The sequence below is a fragment of the Phocoena phocoena genome, chromosome 20 (genome assembly GCF_963924675.1).
Source record: "Phocoena phocoena chromosome 20, mPhoPho1.1, whole genome shotgun sequence".
Classification (NCBI taxonomy): Eukaryota; Metazoa; Chordata; class Mammalia; order Artiodactyla; family Phocoenidae; genus Phocoena; species Phocoena phocoena.
In genome coordinates, this window is record NC_089238.1 from 45,597,291 (window position 1) to 45,612,600 (window position 15,310).

The 15,310-nt window shown below is 36.9% G+C and overlaps 1 protein-coding gene across 1 annotated transcript in view; it reads left to right on the plus strand.

Annotated features, from left to right (window-relative positions):
- The window catches only part of HYDIN (HYDIN axonemal central pair apparatus protein), a 153,736-nt gene that overhangs the window by 35,035 nt on the left and 103,391 nt on the right, over window positions 1-15,310 (plus strand). The window contains exon 6 of the mRNA XM_065898432.1: window positions 2,317-2,441. Within this exon, the coding sequence (XP_065754504.1) occupies window positions 2,317-2,441 (125 nt within the window). The remainder of the gene's footprint in view (window positions 1-2,316; window positions 2,442-15,310) is intronic.

Below are 15,310 nucleotides of genomic sequence, written 5' to 3' on the forward strand. Positions count from 1 at the left end.
GAAAGATTCTATTTAAAAGGTAACTTTGAGTCTAGGCTATGTTGGGTGACTTTGGAAGGAGTATGACATGGAAATGGTGAATGTTCCTATCTGACCCAAGCAGTTCCGGAACTATGTAGGGGGCACTGTCTGGTTGGAAGGAAGAGTAGGTGCAGTGCTGGGGAAGGTTATGGGTGTAGAGACTAAAGCCCTCCCATTCCGTCCCACCCCAGTCTGACATGGAAGGTGACAGGTGTATAATGTATTTGGACAGATGTATCTGTTTAATGAGAAGGCCAAAACTAGTTGGGAGTAGATTGTGTGGGACCTCAAATGTCGAGGACTTTGAACTTTATTACATAAGTTATGGGGGCCACTGAAGGTGTTTGAACAAGAGATTGATGTGTTATATCCTGTGTGTGATTTTTTACAATGTCTCTAGAGCAGTGTGAAGGATTGAGAGGAGGATGATAAAAACCTGAATACCCAAGATCATCCTCTGGCTGCCAATGAGGGAGATAACAATAGCAATAACAAAGATAATAATAAACATTTGTTTAGCATTTCCTCCATGCCAGACATTATTCTACGCCTTTACCTCTATCAACTCCTTTAATTCTCACTACAACCCTGTGAAATGGGTGCTGTCTTTATCCTCATTTTACAGTTGAGGAAACTGAATGTTCAGTGACTTACCCAAGCTCATGGCTGATCTGGGTTTTGAACTTATTCAGTTGGCTCCTGGCTAGTAACTACTACCTCATGGTGCCCCTGCTACAGTGCCTGGAGTTCATTGGAGGTTCGGTGCTGAAGGTATGGGAAAAGGACAGACAAAGGAATGGGAAAGTAGTGAAAGGAGAGGGCAATCCAAATAGAGGGCACCAGAGAAAATAAACAAGTGCCCGTGGTAGGAAGCACTCGAGGTCCTGCAGTGATAATTTCAGGTACCACCAAGTGCTACCCATGCTGTAAGCTCCGTACCCTCATAGAAGAAAGGTTAGGTTTTCTGAAATTAAGTTCATTATCTAAGGGAAGGTTTAAGGACTGAAGACTAAAAACAGTTGCGATAGAAGTAAATAATCAGAAACAGCTTAGCCTGCCAGATACATTGTCCAACACATTACTTTGAAAAACTGGCAATTTAAAGAAGTGAAATGGACCATGAAAATAATTAAAAGGGCTGGGCTTCCTGTTTAGAAGGAAGAGTTCTGTAAGTTACTTAAGGTACTTCATGATCAGATCCAGCTTCTCTCTTACTCTTCCTTTCCAGGACAATTAAAGTCAACTGTTTCCTGTTCCCAGATCCACCCTACCTCCCCATAAGGTCTGCATGGCCAAATTCTATTTTCAAGACACAGATGTCCCCAGTTTGCCTTTCCAAATGCTCTCCACCCTTCCCCAGCTTACTCTCACCCAGGAGGCTAACCTGTATGGCAGAGGTCATTAGACTCCCCATGCCTTTGGCTTCTGGTTGGGTTCAGCCAGTGGGAGTCCCAGCAGGCAATCAGGCAAAGGATGTGAGGTCAAGGCACTTTTCCCCCTAGTGTCCTATGTGTGAGGTCTCCTGGGCTGACTGTCTCTCTTAACTAAAGCCCTTTGAGCCTCATAAGGTAGCCTTCTCTTACGACTCTGGTGGGTTTCAAAACCACTCCTCCTTGGCTCTTTGGGCCTAGAGGTGGTAACAGTTCTACTGGTAACAACCCTGGGCAATTGCATCGTCTCTTGCAGTTTCCCTACACCCCTTCCCCCCTTTTAAAAAGACCCCTTGTTAGACTGCCCTCCCCTTATCCTCATGTGATTGTGTGATCACTTTACTTTTGAGACTCTGGTATGTTTTTCCATCATAAAACCCTCTCTTCGCTGAACTCTCGCAAAATTTGATTTTTATCCCTTTGAAGGTACTGTTCTTTTGCAAATTACAGTATTTGCGTACATGTTATAAGTCTGTCCTTTACTGGAATCACTCAGTGAATGTTAAAAGAAAGGCTAAATGGCAAGGATACAAACAAGAATATTATGCATCATTTAAGTTTTTCTTACATTTGTTGTTCTATTACTGTTATTTTAACATTAATACTAAAGTTCTTTCACATTAACGGGAAAGTATACTTATGAATCACTGAATTGTGGTGTCGGGTCTGTGTTGTCTGCAGAACTGGAACTCATGTCTCCTCTCCCCTTCCCCCTCACACTAGTCGGGAATGTGTTCTTTTTTTTTTAATTGGAGTATAATTGCTTTACAATGTTGCATTAGTTTCTGCTGTACAAGGAAGTGAATCAGCTATATGTGTACATATAGGAATGTGTTCTGATGATGTGTCTCCATGTGTCTTGCAGGCCCTTCTCTGTAGAGCCATCTGTTGGAACTCTTAATGTAGGAGAGTCCATGCAACTAGAAGTGGATTTTGAGCCACAAACCGTGGGCAATCACAGCGAAAAACTTATTGTGTATTACGACACAGGTATGTGTTATTCTTTGTTAAAAGTTCTACATTTTAAGAAAGGTCAGATGGAAAACATGATGAGGCAAAACAGGAAATGGTTATTTTGGCTGCGTTAGAGTAAGCTAAGACCCACAAGGTAAAGAACTAAAGACTGAACGCCTCCAGCAGAAATGATGCTGAGCCACGTATAAATCCCACCTACCAGTTTCTCCTGTGCTTGAAAGCCTGAGAAATATAGGACTCAGAAGGAACGGAAGAAACCCATACCCAGAAGTTACACTGGTAGATTGAGGTTATTTATACGTAAGTGGAAACTTGAAGGTAACGTAATAACACGTGGGTTTTCCAGTTACTGCTGCATTAGTCTAACATATAAAAGATACAAACCCGAGTTCAGAATGTTCTCGTGTGTGTCCTCTAACTGGATGTAAGATCCGGTTACTTTAATCCTTAGAATATACAAATGTCTTACTTAAATCTAGGACTTTGTTTATTGCTGCTAGCATTTTCTTGAAGGCCCCACTCAGGATAGTAATGAAAATTCACTTACTGTTTTTGCAAATATTTAATCTGTGGTCATGTAGACTGCACGTACATTACGCAAGTCTCTGAAGTTGGTTTTCAAATTAATACTTATTACTACTATTTATTATTTCATGATTTTTCTCATTTCCTTCTCACTTCTTTTTTACCCATTTGTGTTGATTGACCCAGATTGTCTGCATCAGAAGGGCACTGTAGGGAGAAAACAGAAGTGCACAGTCAGAGAAAAAGCAACAAATGATACCTAGGTCATAGTTCAGAGCTGCTGACTTTGTGGATGCTTATCTGAGCAGGATCAATCAAGGCCTTGCATAATAAGGACGTGTGGTTAAGTGGTCCTGGCTCCACACTGCCCAGCATAACAACAATTCATAATCAGTGGCACAATCTATATTTATCTTTTAGTGTTGTCCACAGTTCACTGGCTGCTAGTAAGAAAAACCTAACCTGGACTAGCTTAAGCAAAAGGGGGAAGTTTTGGCCCATGTAACCCAACAGTGGAAGATTAAAAGCACAGTACATAACCCACCAGGGATGTCAGTTTTTCAAAGTAGTGCCATTTTACACTCCCACCAGCAAAGCTTGGGAGTTCCAGTTGCTTCACACCCTCGCCTACCCATAGTGTTGTATTGTTCATTTTAGGTATACTGGATGTATAAAGTGATGTCTTCTGGTGGTTTTAATTTTTATTTCTCTAATGATTAATGATGTTCAGCACCTTTTCATGTATCTTTTAAAATTAAGTGTTGAAGTCTTTTGCTCATTTTTGAGTTGTTTTTCCTTTTGTCATTAATTCGTAAGAGTACTTAACAACTTGTTATTCTGAATGCTAGTCATTTGTCAAGTATATGTGTTGTTAATTTTCTCTACCAGTCTGTAGATTGCCTTTTCATTTCCTTAATGATATTTCTTGATGAGCTGACATTTTAAATTTTTATGAAATCTGTATTATCATGATTTTAAATGCAATAACTTTTAAAAATTTATTTATTTTTGGCTGTGTTGGGTCTTCGTTGCTCCATGTGGGCTTTCTCTAGTTGCGGCGAGCGGGGGCGGGCTTCTCATTGCAGTGGCTTCTCTTGTTGCGGAGCACGGGCTCTAGGCACATGAACTTCAGTAGTTGTGGCGTGCGGGCTCAGTAGTTGTGGCGCACAGGCTTAGTTGCCCCACGGCATGTGGGATCTTCCCGGACCAGGGCTCAAACCCGTGTCCACTGCATTGGCAGGTGGATTCTTAACCACTGTGTCACCAGGGAAGCCCTTTTTTCTTTCAAGATTAACGCTTTTGCCTTCTTGCTAAGAAATCTTTGCCTTTTCCAAGATCATGAATATGTTCTCCTGTGTTTACTTTTAGAAGGGGAGTAGTTTTAGCTGCTAGTTTAAGTTAATGATTTGTCTTTGATTTCATTTTTGCATGTGTGTCAGGTGCGGACCATGTTTCTTTTTTTTTTCTCCATGTGGGTTATTGGCTCGTCTCCATTCTATTGTCTTATTCTGGAATTCCAACTACTTTATTATTCTATTACTTACTCTACTATTAGTCTGTTATTTATTACTTTTAATCTCTATTTTATGTTTTCCATTTTTTTGTAGACTTCTCTGGATACTTTCTTCCTATCTATTGTCCCATTCAATAATTCCCTCTTCAGCGAAGACTCACCTGCTGAGTTTTAATTTTTCAATTATTATAATTATTTTAATTTCTGAAAGTTTTATTTGGTTCTCGTCAAATCTGATTGCTGTCTACTCTTTTATTTTTCATGTTTCCCTTTTATTTCTTAAATATATTAAACATAGTTATATTGTGTATGTGGTAATTCAAACATACTAAGTCTGCTCATCTATTTATTTATTTTGCTGTTTGTTGTTTCTTATGGTTTTTCAATCATGGTATCTGTAGAGGAGGAAAAATGTCTTTTTCCTCTACCCATTTAGGTTTTTAAGATGGGGCCCCTGTAACAAAAGACAGATTAACAAGAGAAGAACATAAAAATTTATTTAATGTAAGTTTTACATGATATGGGAGGCTTCATAAGGAAATGAAGATCTGAAGAAGTAGTAAAATCTGAATTCCTTTATGCTGGTTCGATGAATGATGGAGAGTTGTGGGAAAACGTGACAGGACAATAAAATGACATGAGCTAAGAGTAGCAAACTGGGAGAAACAGTAAGGCCTGTTTATTCAGGCTCCTCTTGATGTCCCTCTATATTTCAAGATACGCATGCTTCTTTCTACCTGGTCTTGGAGGGCACCTCTCACATGGGGGATCTGTGACCTGCTTCAGGAGAAGTTAAGAAAATCCCTCTTGCACCTGCCATTTCTTATGTTCCTTCAGCTTGAAATATTTAATATGCCAAGGTGCCGTATTTTGTGGTAGTGTGTTCTGAACCCCATCATTATCTTATGCCTCTTTGTGTTTTGTAGCTTCTGGATTTAGCATCGTTACTTTGGGCAGGCCCTGGACTTTATGTCCTGTCCTAGGCACCCAATGCAATAGTTAAAACAGAAGTTCAAGGGTTAACAAAGTCCACTAGGGCAAAAGACAACCTTGGCACTAGATTATTTCCTGGTATTCTTCACTTTGCTTTAATGTCCTTATTTTCCTATCAGGTTAGTGATCAGTTTTAAAGTAGTTTGAAAAATGTTTTATTGAGTATTTTAGTTATTTCAATCTCCAGTTTAATGGGCTACTTAAAGCTGCTTTTAATGTATGTCTTTTTTCACATTATTCAGCAATACTTATGCAGTAGTTCATCCTTTCCCACTAGTTTTCAATCCTTTGTGTATATCATAAATACAGTTTATCCCTGCATGTAGCTAGGTTTTATTTAATTTCTCTCAGCAGCAGTTTTCTGGGTATAAGTCTTGAACATTTTGATTAGATTTATTCCTATATATTCATTCATGTTTGAGGATCCTGTAAGTGATTCTTCTGTTACTTTTTAAATTGAGGTACGATTTAGATATAAGATGCACAGATCTTAAATGTACAGTTTGATTCATTTTGACAAATGTAAATGCCTGTGTAACACATTCAAGATATAAAACATCTGTCACCTCACAAAGTTCCCTCATGCCCCTTTCCAGTCAATCCCTCCATCCGCCATCCCAGAGATTCTGATTTCTATCATCTTATATTAGTTTTGCTTATTCTTGGACTTCAGATAAATGTACTCATACAGTATATACTCTTTTGAGTCTGGCTTCTTTCATTCAACATAATGTTTTTGAGATTTATTCATATTGTTGTGTGTATTGGCAATTCCCTTTTTACTCCTGAGCAGTATTCCACTGTTTGGTTATACATAGGTTATCCGTTCTTCTGTTAATGTAACTGAATTGTTTGAAGTTTTGGGCTATTATGAATAAAGCTTTAATAACCATTATTGTACAAGTCGTGTGTGTGTGTGTGTGTACATATGCATTTATTTCTCTCGGGTAAATATTTGGGAGTAGAATTGCTGGATCATAGAGTAGTTATATGCTTAACTTTATAAGAAACTTCCAAAAAGTTTTCTAAAGTGGTTGAAGCATTTTACATTCCCGCCAGCAATGTTTAAGGGTTCGTTACTCCACATCCTCACCAGCTCTTGGTCATGTGTTTTTTTAAAAATTGAATTGACTTACAATATTAATATTAGTTTCGGGTGTACAACATAGTGATTTGATATTTTTATGTATTGCAAAATGATCACCACGGTAAGTCAGGTGACCATCTGTCACCATACAAAGTTATTACAATATTATTGACTATATTCACTATGTTGTACATTAATCCCTGTGACATTGACTTTTTTATTTTTATTTTTTAAAATAATTTTTATTGGAATATAGTTGTCTTACAATGTTGTGTTAGTTCCTGCTATGTATAGTGAATCAGCTATACGTATACATATGGTATATGTATACATATGCTCTACGTATACATATATCCCCTCTTTTTTGGATTTCCTTCCCATTTAGGTCATCACAGAGCACTGAGTAGAGTTCCCTGTGCTCTACAGTAGGTTCTCATTAGTTATCTATTTTATACATAGTAGTGTGTATATGTCAATCCCATTCTCCCAATTCATCCCCCCTTCCCCCCCCCCATATCCATACGTCCATTCTCACGTCTGTGTCTCTATTTCTGTTTTGCAAATAAGTTCATCTGTATCGTTTTTCTGGATTCCATATATAAGCGATATTATACGATATTTGTTTTTCTCTTTCTGACTTACTTGACTCTGTATGACAGACTCTAGGTCCATCCACATCTGTACAAATGACCCAATTTCGTTCCTTTTTATGGCTAAGTAATAGTCCGTTGTATATATATACCACATCTTTATCCGTTCATCTGTCGATGGACATTTAGTTTGCTTCCATGTCCTGGCTATTATAAATAGTGCTGCAATGAACATAGGGTGCATGTGTCTTTTTGAATTACATTTTTTTCAGGGTATATGCCCAGTAGTGGGATTGCTGAGTCATATGGTAGTTTTATTTTTCGTTTTTTAAGGAACCTCCATACTGTTCTCCATAGTGGCTGTATCAATTTGCATTCCCACCAGCTGTGCAGGAGGGTTCCCTTTTCTCCACACCCTCTCTAGCATTTATTGTTTGTAGATATTTTGATGATGGCCATTCTGACCAGTGTGAGATGATACCTTATCGTAGTTTTGATTTGCATTTCTCTAATAATTAGTGATGTCGAGTATCTTTTCATGTGTTTGTTGGCCATCTGTATATCTTCTTTGGAGAAATGTCTATTTAGTTCTTCCACCCATTTTTTGATTGGGTTGTTTGTTTTTTTGATACTGAGCTGCATGAGCTGTGACATTGACTTTATAGCTGGAGGTTTGTACCTTTTAATCCTCTGTCCCTATTTTACCCATCTGTCCCCTCCCCTCTGGCAACCACCAGTTTGTTCTCTGTATCTTTGAGTCTATTTCTGTTCTGTTGTGTTTGTTCATTTGTTTTGTTTTAATTTGAGTCATTCTAGTGGAAGTGAAGTGGTATCTCTTCTGGTTTAAATTTGCATTTCCCTAATGACTTGTAATATTGAGTAACTTTTCATGTGCTTCTATTTTTATCTTCTACCCTCAGGTGTGTATTCAAGGTTTTTGCCCAATCTTTATTGGGTTATTTATCATTTTGTTATTGGCCTGTAGTTTTTGTATATTCTCCCTACAAGTCTTTCAGAAATTATTATTGTTAATATTTTCTCACAATCAGTGGATTATCTTTCTAATTTCTTAACAGGGTCTTTTCATTAGCAAAGTAATTTAATTTTGATGAAATACAGTTTATCATTTTTTCCTTTTATAACTAGTGTGTTTTTTTCTAATTTTATTTTTTAAGTTTTTGTGAATGTATCAAAATACTGAATTTTGTATGTTGATCATTTATCTACAGAGCTTGATAAATTTACTTATTAGCTCATGATTTATCTGTAGATGATATTAGATTTTGTTTATATACAATCAGTCATCTGCAAATAATCATAGTTTTCTTCTTTTTAAATTTTTAGCCTTTTGTTTCTTATTATTTCTTGCATAGGCTAGGCCTTCAGTACAGTGATCAATGGAAATGATGATAGTGAGTGAACATCCTTTTCTTTTTTCTTTTTTTTTTTTTGCGGTACGCTGGCTTCTCACCGCTGCGGCCTCTCCCGCCGCAGAGCACAGGCTCCGGACACGCAGGCCCAGTGGTCACGGCCCACGGGCCCAGCCGCTCCGCGGCACGTGGGATCCCCCCCAGACCGGGGCATGAACCCGCGTCCCCCACATCAGCAGGCAGACCCTCAACCACTGCACCACCAGGGGAGCCCAAAACAAACATCCTTTTCTTGTTCTCAGTCTCAGAGGAGAAGTGCTCAGTGTTTCATGAATTAGTATGTTGACTTTAGTGGATACTCTTTATCAGATTAAGTGAATTCCCTTCTATCTCTAGATTTCTAAGACTTTCAATCTTGAATGTGTTTTGAATTTTATCAATTACTTCTGCTTTTGTTGAGATGATTATGTATTATTTCACTTTTATTCTTCTAATGCACAGATTGAATTTCAAATACTAAATCCCTGCTATATTCTGGGGTAAATGTAAGTTTTAGCCATTATCATTTTAATAAATCCCTGGATTAGATTTGCTAATATTTTCTTTGAAAGTTTGGCATCCAAATTCATGAGAAAGATTGGCCTGCCTGTAATTTTGTTTTCATGAAATGCCTTTGTCTTTGGTCTGAAAAAACAAATTGGTCTCATAAAACAAGTTGAGAGTTATTCTCTTTTAAAACTCTCTCTGGAAAAATTTTTTTAAGATTCATGTTATTTCTTCCTTAAATGATTGAAAAATTCATTGTTCAAGCCATTCGGGTCTAGAGCCTTTTAAAAATGGATTCAGTTTCTTTAGTAGATACAGATCTACTGAGATGTTTCTATTTTTTCTTATGTAATTTTTGGTAAACTTTTTCAAAGAATTTTCCCATTTAATCTAAAATCTTAAATTTGCTGGCGTAAAATTGTTTATAATAACTATAATCTGTGTAATGTCTTTAGGACCTATAGTGATATCTCCTCTTTCATTATTGATATTAGTAATTTGTATCTTTTTATTTCTTGATCTGTATTGTTAGGGCTTTATTCAGAGAACCAACTTTTGATGATATTCTCTATTGTTCATTTCTTTTCAATATCATTGATTTCTACTGTTTATTATTTCATTCCTTCTACTTTCTGTAGGTTTAATTTGTTGTACTTTTTCTAAACCTTAGGAGAGATGCTTAGAGCACTGATTTTTAACCTTTCATCTTATCTAATATATGCATTTAAGTCAATAAATTTTCCTCCAAACCTGACTATATCTTCAGCCCATATGTTTTTATATGTTTCATTTACATTAACACATAATTGACAGTATTTTAGAATTTCCATTTTTACTTCTTTGATCCATGGGCTACTTAGCAGTGTGTTGCTTAGTATTTAAACATTTGGGACTTTTTCTAGTTTTCTTTTTGTTATTGATTTCCAGCTGAGTTCCACTAGTGACAGAAAACAAATTCTGTATGATTTCTATCTTTGAAAATAGTTGAGACTTAGCATTATAGCCCAGAATGTGTTCCATTTTGGTAAATGAGCCCTGGGTACTTGAAAAGAGTACAAGTTCCTCAGATATCAATTAGGTCAAGTTTGTTAATAATCATATTGTTCAGTCTGTATCTCTACTAATGTTTTTCTTCTTATTTTATTAGTTATTGGAAGATGTCATTAAAATCCCCAACTATGATTGTGAATTTTCTATTTCTCTTTTTTTGGTGATATCAGTTTTCATTTTATATGTTTTGAGGCTATGATACTTGGTGTATATACATTTAGGTTTGTTATAACTTACTGTTGAATTAACTATTTTATCATTATGAAATGTTTCTCAATCATTTATAAGATTTCTGACATCAAAGACTGCATGATCTGATACTTGTTTCGTACAGCAGCTTTCTTTTGATTAGTGTGTACGTAGTATATTCTATTCATCCTTTTTATTTCAACTTTTCGGTGTCCTCATATTTAAAGTATGACACTTGGGAGTATCACCAGGTTGTTTTTTAATCCAGTCTGAGAATCTTTGTCTTTTAATAGTACTCTTCAGTCCTTTTATGTTGAATGCAATTTCTGATATATTTGAGTCTGAATCTTCTGTTTGACTGTGAAGTAACTGTTACCTTTATGGGAAAATTATTAGCTGAATTTCAACAAAGACCTTTGTGTTATTAGTGTTACTAGTGGATGAAAGTGAAAAAAATACGTGTTAATAAACTCAGTCAGTGATATATTTCTTCCATCTGGATCTCCATGTCTTTGTGAGGTATCAGTTTTTGTTTATGTCAGCCCCTAAAATGAAGTATTGGAAAAATTTGTGGCCTTAGAATTACCTTTTTCAGATGACTATATCACAACATTTTAAACCAGGAGCTTAAAAAAGAATGAAGGTTAGTCAGTGTTTTAGCTCTCACTAAAATAATTAATTGTTGGTAAATTGGTAAATATATCAAATAAATTATCTTTAAAATATTATCATCATCCTTTTTTAATATTTTTGGTTGTATTTTTAATACAATTGACATGTGACTATTGTAGTATATGGGTATAATTTATAAACAAACAAGTTTATATATGTTGGGGGTATAATGTCAAAATATTTTACTTGGTTGAGTTTTGAGACCAGCAGGCTTAGATTGCCCATGGATCAATAGAATCAAAACTTGAAAGAAGACTTCAGTGATAATCTAGTCCTTAGATTTGTTTGCATGTGTAAAACTGAAGCCCTAAGAAATTAAGTGGTTTGCCCATGACTCATATAACTAGTCAGAAGCACAGTTAGAACCCATGCTCAGGGACTTCCCTGGTGGCGCAGTGGTTAAGAATCCGCCTGCCAACGCAGGGGATACGGGTTTGATCCCTGGTCCAGGAAGATCCCACATGCCGTGGAGCAGCTAAGCCCATGCGCCACAACTACTGAGCCTGCGCACCTAGAGCCCGTGCTGTGCAACAAGAGAAGCCACTGCAATGAGAAGCCCGCACACCACAACGAAGAGTAGCCCCTGCTTGCCACAACTAGAGAAAGCCCATGTACAGCAACAAAGACCCAACGTAGCCAAAAAAGTAAATTAAAAGAAAAAAAAAAAGAACCCACACTCAGACTCTCAACTCACGTGTAGTGCTTTGTCCTCTATAGTGGATCATCTCCCTAATCTCTTGTATTACTACATGTGCCTTTTTACTCCCTTAATCTGTTGACTTTGAAATGCAGCCACGTTCTCCCAGTGGCCCTCAATCTGGATTTTACTTTTATGGAAATATTTGGATTGACACCCATACTTACATTTATAGTCCTGTGCTAAAGGAAATGAGTATTTGTGTATTAAAATTTAATCATGCATGGAAAAGTTGATTTCCATACCCTGAGGTGCTGGTGTCAAATATGATTTATGAATAAAGTTATTTTCTGAAGATTGCAGATAGAGGCAAACTGTCTTGTAGCATTTTTCCTTACATGAAATGAACTGCTGATAAGGATATGCTTTCATCTTTATTGTGCCTTATCAATGACCAGGACCTATAACCTTTTATTAGTGAAAAACATTAATGACTACCTAAACCCAGTTAATCACAGAGCTTTTCCAAGCAGCCTTGACCATTGGCTTCTCATTTCACTAAATAAGCATCTTACTGAAATTTCTGCAGCTGTTTGAAGTATGAATTGATTTGAGGAGGGAAATTTAGCATCGGTTTTTCTTCATACTTCTTCAGTGTTCCAGAAGGAGGAACACTGATACTCCTCAACAGGAAGTACTCAATCACATTTCTAACAGTTGTGTTTATGCCCTTCCATTGCTGGTCCTCCACTGGATACATTCTTGATTAAATGCAGCTGGGAGATTTTGCTTTCTTGACATCCAGAGTTTGAACCAGTGCTCTAGTAATTAAGGAGGTCAAGTGTAAATTTCACCAATATCTAATACTTTACTCATTAGCATTTTCGTAAACCAAAACTCTCCCCTCCTTTCCTCCTGTGTATGCCCTTCTGTAGTAAAATCAAGCTTATTCAAGCGATCGATTTTACCCCAGGAATGATTTAGTTACCTTTTTATTATAGTCTAAAACTTTCAGAGAAAAAGCTGAAGTAACTTGGTACCTTTTACAAACTAATCTGTCCAGAAGAGATTAAGGATACAATTTCTCAAGGCTACATTGATTAACAGTGAAACAAAACAAAAAACAAATGAAAACAAAATCAGAACGAGTAAATTAGTTCTATCATTTCATTAATACTGAGAGGTGAAAATATTGACTATTAGGAGACAAATGGTTAGTTGCTTAAGTTTTACACTTTTCAACTGGGTATTGAGAAACTTTATATAATCTAAGAATTCAAGCAAATATTAATATTTAGAATAGGCTTTTAAAAAAAGACATTCTTACTGAAATTTCGGTTACTTGAATGAGTGCTAGAAGTAGGAGCATAGCAGTGTTTTTTCTTTAATACCAGGTGAAGTTGCTGTCACTTAGAGGTGACATTAACTACTGGTATAATTAGGAAATAGAGCTAATGTACTTATTCAGTATTTTTTTTAAAGTATTAGGTCTCTTACTGAAGGGGAGATATTTCAATTCATGGATCAGAAGTTGGCAAATAGGCTCTTTTCCCCAAAGGTGTGATGATGTATTGTTATTAAATATACAAGCAATCATAATATTAGTACTTCACAGAGCAGCTTTATGGTCACTTATATATTTTACTCTAATAAACCGTGAAGAAATTCTTTTTTTCCTCCTAAAGGCTAATAAACAAGTACCAAAATATAATATAGTAATTGAGCATGATATGATATCTGGCAGTTGAAACTGTTAAATAATATGTATCTGAATATACCCGTGCGGATTTACCTGTATGAGCTTTGTGTCAATTGTGCGATTATTAGAATGAATTACAAGCATGTGCCATTATAATTACAAAATCTAGCAAAACATAGTTGTCGTAGAAGACCCAAATGTTTTTAAAATGGCTTTAGAGCCAATGCAAATATTCCTTGACCTAGTTTTCTTTTCTTTGTCTCTTATTCAACAGTTTAGGTTAGGGAATGGCAGAAGTTAGGATATACTGATGGTCAGAGATTGTTTAGGGAAGTGGAATGTTTTCGAAAATTACATAACAAGGGAAGACTCTCAAGTTATTAGGTGTTAGTACTTAAAGGGACATTAGAGCCCATCTCTGTAACTCCCTTCATTTTAGAGGTGAGTAAACTGAGGCCCAGAGGCTTAAATGACTGACTATACACCGAAGTACAGGTCTTTGGCCCCCTCTGAGGCCAGCATGCTTTCTATAATCCTAAACTGCTTTCTGTGCAGATTAAGAATACCGATTTTGGCATTGCCACCGGTGTGCTGGCTAAGCCCAGTCAAGTTGCTTAATTTGTTTCCTGAACCCTTTAGAGAAGGAGCACTTCCAAAGAAGTTTGATTCAGCAATTCACTTGAGTGGTGAATTTGACCCTGCTGTGACCAGAAGAGGAGAAACACTCTTTCCATCAACTTGACAGTTCCCTAGAGAATCTATGGCTCTACTCATATATTTTATTTACTGTGTCCTCCGTTGTCTGAAAATAACTGAAACCACAGTATGAAATGTATTGTGTATATAGCTAGCTTCACATTTTCTGGGTAAAATCAGTTTTGTTCATATTGGTTTTTGCTTGACTGATAGTAGCAAAACTTGCAAGATGTAATGAGACCTTCCACAAAATGTGTCTTTATTAAAACATAATAAATGACTGTGGCTAACCTCATCTACAGGGACTGCAGAATTCAACCTCAGAAACTGAAAAGAAACTATAGTGGTAACTGGCACTTCAAGGGCACAGAAAATACTAATGATGAGGCACAGCAAATTCATCCATTCTCGCAGGCATAATAACCCTTTCCATCCTATCAGTCGTCTAAGTAGCGGCGGAGAGGGACCCTATTTAAGATTGTCTTCATGAAAGTGGGTGTGAAAAGCAAGTTCTTCAACAGCTATGGGGGAAGACAAGAGTTATTGCTTCCTTCACTTTGTGACCTGATGACTTTTGGAAGATAGTAGTGAAAAAATCAATATTAAATGGTTCTTGAAAAGAAGGCAGTGGCTCTTGTTATATTTCTGGGAAGGAACGTTTTGCAGTGTGCAACTCAAATTGACGACATTAGTCTCTCTGACCCCTAGATTTTTATGAAATAAGTTAAGCCCTTGAATCCTTTTCCTTGATTAGTTTTTTTTTTTTTTTTTTTTTTTTTTTTGTGGTATGCGGGCCTCTCACTGTCGCGGCCCCTCCCGCTGCGGAGCACAAGCTCCGGACGCGCAGGCTCAGCGGCCATGGCTCACAGGCCCAGCTGCTCCGCCGCATGTGGGATCCTCCCGGAACGGGGCACGAACCCACGTCCCCTGCATCGGCAGGCGGACTCTCAACCACTGCGCCACCAGGGAAGCCCCTTGATTAGTTTTTTCAACAATGAAATATTTCAGATATGTGCAAAAGCACAGAAATAAGGTAATCAACAACCATTGTATTTTAACACATCTCAACATTTTGCTATATATGTTTCTTTCAGATGTTTTATTTTATGGATAACTAAATTGACTATAGATTTGGAGTCGCTTTGTTATTCTTTCCTGATTTAACTCCCATGTATTAATCCTCAGGGGAGCTGTATTGGGTGCATTTTAATGCCATTCCTACATATTTACTTATCCATAAACAATACATACCATTGTCTTGAATAGTTTTAAACTTCACATAAATGGTATTATACTGTATATACCATTTCCCATCTT